This window comes from Oncorhynchus kisutch, linkage group LG22 (genome assembly GCF_002021735.2).
Source record: "Oncorhynchus kisutch isolate 150728-3 linkage group LG22, Okis_V2, whole genome shotgun sequence".
Lineage (NCBI taxonomy): Eukaryota > Metazoa > Chordata > Actinopteri > Salmoniformes > Salmonidae > Oncorhynchus > Oncorhynchus kisutch.
In genome coordinates this window covers 17,672,575-17,683,965 of record NC_034195.2, presented here as the reverse complement: position 1 = coordinate 17,683,965, position 11,391 = coordinate 17,672,575, and the positions used below count along the sequence as shown (strand labels likewise).

Sequence of the window (11,391 nt, the reverse complement as noted above, 5' to 3'; positions counted from 1 at the left end):
AACCGTTTAAACTATTAACACCAAAAACAACATTGAGATGTTCAGACAGACCTTACTTAGATTGGTTGTCAAAGACTTTTTGATACCATTTACACTATTCTGATTTAAAATGTGCAATATTAACTTGAGAGTCAATGGTGACCATGAGAGGTAGATACAGTATTCACAGTGCCACTGCTTTCTAACCATTCAGACCAAACTCCAGACCAACTCCAGGATGATGGAAACACTTCGTAGATTCATTCATTATTTAATTCCTCCATCCTTTAATCAGCTGAAATGTGCGTAAATTCTGTAACCGTATAAGCTATAAACACAAAACCAACTTTCAAATGTGCCGACCTCCCCAACTTTCCTTGAGAAAATTCTACAATTTTTTTTTTACAGCATCTATACTTTTTTTTGTACTACAACAATATTTAAATGAGCTCCCAATGCACTTCAATGGCAATGAAAGAGCTATAGACTTACATGGGGAACATTTGGCAACGCAACTCCTCTTGAACCATTTAACACTAGAACTGGGGCCTTGAGGGACCCCCCCCCCCTTCAAGCTAATAAGCAGTCAATCTCACTGCAACAATCTAACAGTGTAATTAATGCAAAAATAATCATTTGGTTGTGTTTATGACGAGCTTAGATAAGATTAGAATAATATTTATTTTATTTTCTATGTATAACAATAGCATTTTCATTAGTTTATGTTACTGTAAAACTAAAAACACCAACATTCAGGTGTTCAATCAATTTTAATTTGTGGAGTGCCTTTGTTACAACTATGAAAAGCAGAATGCTTGTGTTGAAACACATTAACAGCTTATTTTAACAACAACCAAATAAAAATAACCCCAAACACCAAGCCTGTGTCCCACCTATATGCATCAGGCAGCCGCACCCACCAAGCTAGACACCATGTTCAGGCTATCCATTCAATCAATCAGCCAATCAATCTTTCCATATACATACTTTTCCAACTATAACCAGTTACCACCCATTACTACTGGAGTCACTACTAGTGATGCGCGGGTTGACTCATAATCCACATGGCGGATGGGTTTAGGGTCACTAAATATTGTGTGGCTGAAGGGTGGGTGCATGGCGGGCAGGTTGAACAAAGAGAGACAATACCGTTAAAAAAAAAATCCATAAAAAATGTATAATTCGTGTGCAATTTATATAGGCTACATTGAGGTTTTTCTGTCATTATTTTAGGCTATCTGGTATTAGTGCATAAACCTAAGCTTTAGAACTTAACTGTATGCGCCAAATAGCCTACACAGCCAATCACCAAATAATGTTTTTGGGAACGGGAGGAAAACGTTCATGTCATTCCACGGAGGTTAAAATTTACATTGTGGAAGTTTAATTCAACAAGACCAAAGCTGTGAAAGGAGAGTTGACAAAGAGAAGGGAGGGCCAGAAAAGTCATGTTTGGGAAAGATTTGGTGAAGTGGTAAAAGAGGATGCTGTGTGTGATGATTGTGAGGCGCTGTACAAATCCCACAGTCACAAGACGGGACTTCAAATAGGCCTATGGCACGTCAAGGGAACTGTAGCCTAGTGTTGTTCAGATGGGTTAAATGGAAACTGAAATCTGGCCACTGACTCTAGGTCTATAACCTCTCACATAGCCTTAATATTAACTCCTGCAGAATGAAGCATTTCTTACAGTAAAATTATACACCAAATGTAGGCAAAATTTGGATTTAGGAACAGGAGTGGAGAAATATGATTTCTTTCTTTCTGCATTTTGATAGAATGCATTGCTCAGTTAGATCTGCAGAGGTGCTGTCTTCATCATAAGAGCAGCATAAAAGCTGATAGTATTTCAAACACATAAAATATGCATCGAAGCCAAACTGAAATATTATCAGAAACACTTTGGGTCATTTTCACAGCTTTCTTTTTCCTTACAACTGGTCAAACTGATATCATTTGGACATTTTGCACCGAAATCATTTTTGTTGTTGTTGCGTCATTGTATTTTCTCCCCAGTCCCTAAACGTATTTGCTCTGCAAAAGAAGACAGAAAAAACATGACTGATGTCAACTAGATTGAAGCATTCACTCTAGGGATCTATTACATTATTCTGGTGAGCAAGGGTTTATGTAGTCTTCTAGGGAAACATAATAATGACAGAAGAGAAGCTACATGCATCCAATTATTGGCAAGTTGACTAACAAACAAACTACAAATATGTTGGAAATTCTAAGCAGAATCATGACTAACAAATAACCTACCAATATGTCAAATATTATATGCAGAAACATATCTAAATCATGCATATAGCGCATTTTCTACATCTTATTTCATCACATGTAGTCGTGCGGTTGCAGATGGGTTATTAGCAATTGCGGGCGGGTGCGGGTGAACAAACAGCTGACCCACGCACCATTAGTCAGTACCACTACTATAACTTATTTCAAAAACCATAAATACTTTAAAACAAGCTAGCAAGCACACATTTTCTTCAGGAAATATACTTCCTTAATTTCCTATTCCTATTGTCATTTTTTTTATTTTGAATTATCATTTATTTTAGCTGTAAGATATTTCTGCCATTGAATTTTAATTCCTGGATGTAACTAGGGTCTCACAACCGAGCTTTGCTTCAGGCTTGCTAAAGGAGGCTTTTCCCGGGTCCTCATTGAAAGAGAAGACAATACTGACACCTAGTGGTGAAATTCAATAGTAGGCAAATCTGCTATCTAATATCGAATGATCACAAAAATAAAACAGTTTACGGACACAGTATGTAACATACAACTAACAAGACAAAAACCTTCTAACAAATATACTTAATGCCACATCTTACAGCATCATTCAATCCACACATATATAGTGCACCACATCCCCTCAGACACCAACAGGGATGTATTTAAACAAATCAGGTCCATTTCCAATATCCATCTCCCTTCACCTAAGCCTCCCAGCTTGCGGTCCTACCTCCAGTCCACAAACAGTCCATAGTAGTTTTAAGGTCCCAGTGCCACTCACAGATTGAGCCACTTGATGATGTGGAAGTTCTTCTTGCCCACTTTGAGGAGAGAAAGTCCGTTGGCCAAGAGGTGCTGTCCAGGGATCAGTACCTGCTCTGGGCTGTCTGTCTTACTGTGGTTGATCCATACAGCTCCTTCTGATACCATGCGATACCTGCAGCACATCACAACACATTACAGCACAGAAAGAGTCAGTTAACACCGTTTGAAAGTCAGACAGACAAAAAAAGGAAGAATTTGAGAGAGAAATAGAGGGAGTGAGAGAAACAAGCAAATAAATTAAGACCGGTCCAAAAAATAGCAATGTCCTGCTCTTTCCCTGACTTTACTGCTCATTTGTCAGAATTTTTTAATCACAAACAGAAAAGTACTTGGAGCTTAAATAAAAAATGTAAAAAATCCCCCCACACCTATTCCCAACTTAACCCACCAAGACAATGCATTGTAAGACATTGGTACCCAGTCCGGAGCTAATGTGTTTCTCTCTCCTTCCTGAATGAATAACAAATGGATAAATGGGCAATAATTGCACACGTTACGTTAACATTTTAATTAGGACTAACTGAATGGTAAGGAGGTTGAAGAGGTTGATTTAATTAAAAACAACAGTGTAATGATGAGTTTGTATTATGCCTATTTATCAGCGTTGGCGCTCATGTTTATAGCAAATCATTTGACCGTGCGACTCGCGGGCTAATATTCTCTTTTACGTTTTACTTTGTAAACTAATCACATTTATTGTAAGGGAAACGAAAACAGGCTATGTGTTGCAGTAGACCTTTAGAATAATACAAAGCATACACTATATATACAAAAGTATGTGGACAATAGAGGTCGACCGATTAATCGGAATGGCTGATTAATTAGGGCCGATTTCAAGTTTTCATAACAATCGGAGATCGGTATTTTTGGGCGCCTATTAAAAAAAAAATATATATTTTTTTATACCTTTATTTAACTAGGCAAGTCAGTTAAGAACACATTCTTATTTTCAATGACGGCCTAGGAACTGTGGGTTAACTGCCTTGTTCAGGGGCAGAACGACAGATTTTCACCTTGTCAGCTAGGGGGTTTGAACATGCAACCGCACAGTTAACTAGTCCAAAGCTCTAACCATTGCACTCCTGCCTGTTACGCAAATGCAGTAGAAGCCAAGGTAAATTGCTAGCTAGCGTTAAACTTATCTTATAAAAAACAATCAATCATAATCACTAGTTGTAACTACTAATCCAGTTTGGCAGGCAATATTAACCAGGTGAAATTGTGTCATTTCTCTTGCGTTCATTGCACGCAGAGTCAGAGTATATGCAACAGTATGGGCTGCCTGGCTCATTGCGAACTAATTTGCCAGAATGTTACGTAATTATGACATACATTGAAGGTTGTGCAATGTAACAAGAAAATGTAGACTTAGGGATGCCACCTGTTAGATAAAATACAGAACGGTTCCGTATTTCACTGAAATAATAAACGTTTTGTTTTCGAAATGACTCGTATTTCTGTGTGTTATTATGTTATAATTAAGTCTGATTTGATAGAGCAGTCTGACTGAGCAGCAACAGGCCCGTAATCATTCATTCAAACAGCACTTTAGTGCGTTTTGCCAGCAGCTCTTCACAAGCACAGCGCTGTTTATGACTTCAAGCCTATCAGCCTAATGGCTGGTGTAACCAATGTGAAATGGCTAGCTAGTTAGCTGGGTGTGCGCTAATACTGTTTCAAACGTCACTCGCTTTCCGATTTGGAGTAGTTATTCTCCTTGCGCTGCAAGGGCAGCGGCTTTTGTGGGTAACGATGCCTCGAGTGTGGCTGTTGTCGATGTGTTCCTGGTTCGAGCCCAGGTAGGGGCGAGGAGAGGGACGGAAGCTATACTGTTACACTGGCAATACTATAGTGCCTATAAGAACATCCAATAGTCAAAGGTATATGAAATACAAATGGTATAGAGAGAAATAGTCCTATAAATACTATATTAACTACAACCTAAAACCTCTTACCTTGGAATATTGAAGTCTCATGTTAAAAGGAACCACCAACTTTCATATGTTCTCATGTTTTGAGCAAGGAACTTAAACGTTAGCTTTTTTACATGGCACATATTACTTTCTTCTCCAACACTTTGTTTTTGCATTATTTAAACCAAATTGAACATGTTTCATTATTTATTTGTGGCTACATTTATTTTATTGATGTTTTATATTAAGTTAAAATAAGTGTTCATTCAGTATTGTTGTAATTGCCATTAATACAAATAAATATATACCTTTTTATGAATTTTTTATTTATTTATTTTTATATATATTTTTTTTAAATCGGCCGATTAATCGGTATCGGCTTTTTTGGTCCTCTCAAATAATCGGTATCGGCGTTGAAAAATCATAATCGATCGACCTCTAGTGGACACCCCTTCAAATGAGTGGATTCAGCTATTTCAGCCACACCCATTGCTGACAGGTGTATAGCCATGCAATCTCCATAGACAAACATTGCCAGTAGAATGCCTTAATGGCCTCAATAAGTCAAATGTCTACCCTGCTAGAGCTGCCCCGGTCAACTGTAAGTGCTGTTATTACGAAGTGGAATGTCTAGGAGCAACAACGGCTCAGCCGTGAAGTGGTAGGTCACACAAGCTCACTGAACGGGACCGCCGACCGCTGAAGCACCTAGGCCCCTTAGTTCCAGGGAAGGGAAATCTTAACGCTACAGCATACAATGACATCCTAGACAATTCTGGGCTTCCAACTTTGTGGCAACAGTTTGGGGAAGGCCCTTTCCTGTGTCAGCATGACAATGCCCCCGTGCACAAAGCGAGGTCCATACAGAAATGGTTTGTCGAGATCAGTGTGGAGGAACTTGACTGGCCTGCACAGAGCCCAGACTTCAACCCCATCGAACACCTTTGAGATTAATGGGAACGCCGACTGCGAGCCAGGCCTAATCGCCCAACATCAGTGCCCGATCTCACTAATGCTCTTGTGGCTGAATGGAAGCAAGTCCCCACAGCAATGTTCCAACATCTAGTGGAAAGCCTTAGCAGAAGAGTTGAGGCTGTTGTAGCAGCAAAGGGGGGTACCAACTCCATATTAATGCCCATGATTTTGGAATGAAATATTCGACGAGCAGGTGTACATATACTTTTGGTCATGTAGTTTCTTTAGACCTGCATAAAATAAATACTATTTTTATACAAAAGGGATGTATTCCATATCAAATGGATTTATTCGACTTTGTAAACGCAGATGTTCCAAAGACACGCATCAGCATCTTGTACGCTGAGGCCTGGAGATGCTAAACATGTTGATGTTCAATGACAACATTTTGAGACTGCCACAGCCCTATGCACGTTACCTCCCAATCGAATTTCAATAAGGCCTAACTGATTGATAAGGAGGGTGAAGAGGTTAGAACAACAATAGAAAGATCTTGTGTTATGTGTTATGCCTATTTATCAGGGTTGGGACCCATTTTAATAATTTGACCACGGGCCTTGCGAGTTGATATCATTCTCTTTTACATTTAACTTTTTAAAAAGACGCTATTGCGGGACAGTTTTATTTACTATAACTCTATTACTAATAAAATGCAAGACAGGGGGGGCGGCAGGGTAGCCTAGTGGCTAGAGCGTTGTACTAGTAACCGGAAGGTTGCAAGTTCAAACCCCCGAGCTGACAAGGTATAAATCTGTCGTTCTGCCCCTGAACAGGCAGTTAACCCACTGTTCCTAGGCCGTCATTGAAAATAAGAATTTGTTCTTAACTGACTTGCCTAGTTAAATAAAGGTTAAAAAAAATGATATCCTTGACTCTTTCCAAGTTGATGAGTGCAGGGAAACAAACAATGCCAGTCAGCCTTCAAAGCTGGCCCACAAAACTACACCTAAACTAAACCGAAACTACTTTCACACATAATAAAAGTTATCTTGAAGACACTATTAAATTGATAACAGTCTGATGAGTGACAATATGACCAATATGATCAAAATGCACATGAAGAGATGAGGGCACAGCTTGGAATTGACAGAGCATAACTTCATCAAATCCTCCTTCAGAGTCACATGCAGGTTAAATCTTTTGATTTCAATACTGAACACAAATGCAACATATACAGTGTTGTTCCCATGTTTCATTAGCTGAAACAAAAGATCCCAGAAATGTTCCATACGCACAAAAAGCGTATTTCTCTCTAATTTTGTACACAAATCTGTTTACATCCCCGTTAGTGAGCATTTCTCCTTTGCTAAGATAATCTATCCACCTGACAGGTGTGGCATATCAAGAAACGGATTAAACATCATGATCATACACAGGTGCACCTTGTGCTGGGGGCAATAAAAGACCACTCTAAAATGTGCAGTTTTGTCACACAACACAAGGCCACAGATGTCTCAAGTTGAGGGAGCGTGCAATTGGAATGCTGACTGCAGGAATGTCAACCAGAGCTGTTGCCAGATATTTGAATGTTAATTCCTTTACCATAAGCCACCTGCGGGAACATCTGAGACCAACCCCCCGGACAGCTGATGAAACTGAGAAGTATTTCTGTCTGTAATAAAGCCCTTTTGTGGGAAAATACTCATTCTGATTAGCTGGCCCTCCCAGGCCCACCTTTGGCTGCTCCCCTGCCCAGTCATGTGAAATCCAAATATGAACTGTAACTCAGTAAAATCATTGAAATAGTTGAATGTTGCATTTGTATTTTTGTTCAGTATATATAGTATCAGAAAGAGCATATTCAGTTTCTATGACACTTACCCGTGGTAAAATAACTTAAAATTCAAGAAGTGCATTTCTATTTCCAAGAATAGCTGCGCTGTCCATGCGTTTAGCACATGCATGACCACTCCGCTGTCCATGCCTTCATGGACAGCCGGAAGTGTCGAAATATGGCTTTAGACGTACGTTCTTCACTCAGACTTTGTAGAACTACACAAAACATATCCTTGACTCTATCTAAACAAATATCGATTGATACATGTTTACATGGATATAATTCCTCAAATATGTCTTCATGCCATTCATCATTTACAACAGTTGATGCACTATTTATGGTGCTTATGTGTTGGTGCTTGTGTTTGCGCACCTTGAGGGTTGATATGCATATGATGCGTATGCTAAAGGTGCGAGTAGCGAAACAGAGAGTGAGTGACCCTCCGTGTGAGGTAGTCGGGTCAGGTATAAGGAACAGAGGAACGTAAAGGGGGAGCCCTACCCTTTGCCCCCCTGGGGGATGGCCTCTGCCCTGCGGCAGGCATCCAGTACTGTGGTCCCTGGCTCCAGCAGCAGCTCATGGAAAGAGGCCTCTCTGAAGAGCTCCTGCAGCTCAGCATCGCTCATCTGCTCCAGGGCCTGTAGGTTACTGTGGTACAGGGCATTGGTGCACCTGGAGGGAGAGAAACAAACACACACACACAGCATTACTAATAGTGCCAAGCGAGACCTCATTAATGACACACAAATGACCTATGCACATGTGCACTCACATAACACACACGGACACACTCCTCACCTTTTGGCACTCTCCAGACCCTCCTTGCCGTGGACCAGTTTGGTGATTTCGGCAGCGAGGCGTTTGTGTGCGGGCCGTTTACCTGGCTCCTGTCTCTGCTGCTCCATCACCCTCTCCACCTCGGCCAAGGGTAGGAAGGTGAACAGCTTCAGATACCTGCAGGTAGCACAACCAACCAACCCCGACTCAGTCTCCAACACCACCATACATAGGCTGCACTCAGGTGCTAATACCACCAGGTCCCATGTTCACAAAGCATCTCGGAGTAGGGGTGCTGATCTAGTTGCGCCTTTTAAATCATAGAGGGGGGACCTTGTCCTAGATCAACACTCATCACCTGAGACCCTTCAATACGGACCCAAGGCCAGTTTCACAGACTCTGGTTAAGCCTAGTGGTCCTAGTCTATACAAACAAACCATCAAATTATACCAGAATGAATATAAGCCTAAATAGAAGGTTCTGATAAGTGGGCCAGTTCTATTGCGGTCTCAGTCTCCAGCCACCTACCATTCCACACTGCTGTCAGGCTGCCTGAGGAAGAACTGATAGAGGTCAAACGGAGATGTCTTGTCCCTGTTCAGCCACACTGCATTGCCTGCGGTCTTCCCCAGCTTGTCCCCCGCAGAGCTGGTCACCAGTGGGATGGTCAGCCCATACACATCCTGTCCAGTCACCCTGTTACAGAGAAATTGATACAATGGATATTAAAGAGGCCATCGCTGGTCAGTTAATGTTGAGGCAAGTGTGTGTTATTGCATGTTTACTACTGCAGGCTATTTATGGCCTTGAAGCATCACTCTGGTGTCTGATGCACCATGCAGATGCTAGGCTACAATATCTGGAATCAATGTGATAATTGGTCAGTACATTTGCAAATGTCTCTGTGTGTGTCCAATGAATCTGATGCAACATTACTTGTGTATAAACTCGTGCCCAGACATCAGGTTGCCCAGCTGGTCTGTCCCTCCCAGCTGGATCTTACAGCTATGATTCTGGTTCAGGTGGTAGAAGTCATAAGCTTGAAACAGCTGGTAAGAGAACTCAGTTAGGCTCATGCCCTCTGCACTCTTCAGCCTGGACTGGACACTGTGCCTACTGAGCAGGGTCCCCATTCGGAAACGTCTGCCAACTTCTGACAGAAAAGCAACCACATTCCAGTCTTTGTACCAAGCTAAATTGTTCAATAGGGTTACAGTGCCAAGCTTTTTAGAGTCGTTGTGGAAATGCAGTTCATGGTTGGTGAAGATTCGCTGCAAACTGTCCCTGATAGCCCTTGTATTGTCCTCCACTACATCAGACGGTAGCTGCTCTCTCTCGCTTGTTTTCCCGCTTGGGTCCCCTATCTGTGCTGTTGCACCACCGATTAGAGCGATGACATTGTGTCCTGCGCTTCGAAAATGCAATAGCCCGACGATGGCGAGTAAATTACCCACGTGAAGGCTGTCCGCCGTGGGGTCGAATCCGCAGTACACCGTCTGGCACCCAGACTGCAGCAGTTGAGGAAGTTGATCTTGGGCTGCGTTTTCGGGGAAAGCATCCTTCAAAATGCCCCGTTTATTTAGCGAAAAAAGAAGTCCACTTTGGGTTGTTGCAGAGCGATGAAACGTGTATCTTAACGATATACATGGGAGCGTGTTTTTCAAAATAATACAAGAACCATGCCACGATACACGTGAAAAAAACCTGCCTATGGATGCCGCCATATTGGAAACTGTGACACACCGGACAGGAAAATGAAAGGGACTAATGTATGACAGAAAATATATAGCGCCATCTGGTGTATTGTGTAACTATACCACATCCTGCCTGTTCCTCCTGACCTGTGGCCTTTTTATTCAAAGGAGCATCACCCTCACCACTGTGCACTTTCACCACCCTGTGAAGTTCCTCATAATTTACGAGTGGTAGTGGGAGGACCACACAACATTGATGGTTATTACAGTATATTACAGTATATCATTCAAAACGATTCCACCAACATTTCTCACATAATTCATTTGACCAACACAAAAAGATTCCACCTTGTATAGCAGGCCTGTCATGACATGTTTTATCCGACATGTAGGCTACTGTACTAGCATAAAGAAATTGGAAGGAAATCGGATTATTTTCAGGATTATTTTCCAGATTTTTTCTGCCCGTTCCCAAAAACTTTTGGCGATTGACGTGTAGGCTATTTGGCGTGTGTACAGTTAGACTCTAAAGTTTAGATTTACACTCTAATGCCAAAGTTCCCAAAAATTCTGGAGAAAAAAAATCTCTATGTACTCCATGGATATTAATTGCACAAAAAAAATCTAAATGTATGGATTTTTTGATTGTGTTCTCTTTATTCTACGATTTTGAAGCAACCGCCCTGATTCCACTTGTTCTAGTCCCTTTTCCAACACATCTGCCCCCAGAAAATCGAGCATTTTATGCAGTTGCGCAAGATTTTAGTTCTGGGATTCCGATATTATACATTGTGTAACATTGTTCGTACATAGTTTCAATATTGAAATACGATCTCTAATATTGAGAATTAAGTGTCAGGACGACACTGCCATTTTATATCAGCCAGTCGAAATCATGAATCAACATACATTGTATGGATATATACAAAGAAACTGGGGTACGTGTACCCCTGGGCAATGCCGTCAGGGGTTCGCCAAATAAAAACATAAAAAAATATATGTAGTACTTTATTATAAAAAAAATTAAAAACACATTTTCAAACAGTCCATTTATATTTTCCAACGGGGCTGGACATTTCGGTGAGGTTTTTATCTCACCTGAGTAGCATCGTTTCACTGCCAAATATAAAATTAAACTATCCAGTGTTCAGCGTAATAACATCACAATGTCAAATACAGGTAGCCTAGTCAATTGATTAACATCCAATCACA

The 11,391-nt window shown here is 41.0% G+C and overlaps 1 protein-coding gene across 1 annotated transcript; it reads right to left on the bottom strand.

Annotated features, from left to right (window-relative positions):
- Positions 1-2,994: 2,994 nt before the first annotated feature.
- Positions 2,995-10,244, bottom strand: yars2 (tyrosyl-tRNA synthetase 2, mitochondrial). Its single transcript, XM_020457000.2, has 5 exons — positions 9,422-10,244; positions 9,014-9,181; positions 8,506-8,661; positions 8,209-8,379; positions 2,995-3,154 (listed from the first exon to the last, which is right to left on the bottom strand). The coding sequence occupies exons 1-5, from the start codon at positions 10,207-10,209 to the stop codon at positions 2,995-2,997; spliced, it is 1,443 nt and encodes a 480-aa protein (XP_020312589.1). The 5' UTR covers positions 10,210-10,244.
- Between the last annotated feature and the right edge of the window lie 1,147 nt (positions 10,245-11,391).

Bases quoted from the DNA above. Each gene is read 5' to 3' on its own strand.
- yars2 (XM_020457000.2), bottom strand. From the start codon at position 10,209: ATGGCGGCATCCATAGGCAGGTTTTTTTCACGTGTATCGTGGCATGGT. The intron at 8,662-9,013 runs GTAGGTGGCTGG...TGCTACCTGCAG, and splicing joins CCTGACAGCAGTGTGGAATG to GTATCTGAAGCTGTTCACCT. The intron at 3,155-8,208 runs GTAGGGCTCCCC...GATGTGCTGCAG, and splicing joins ATCCCCCAGGGGGGCAAAGG to GTATCGCATGGTATCAGAAG.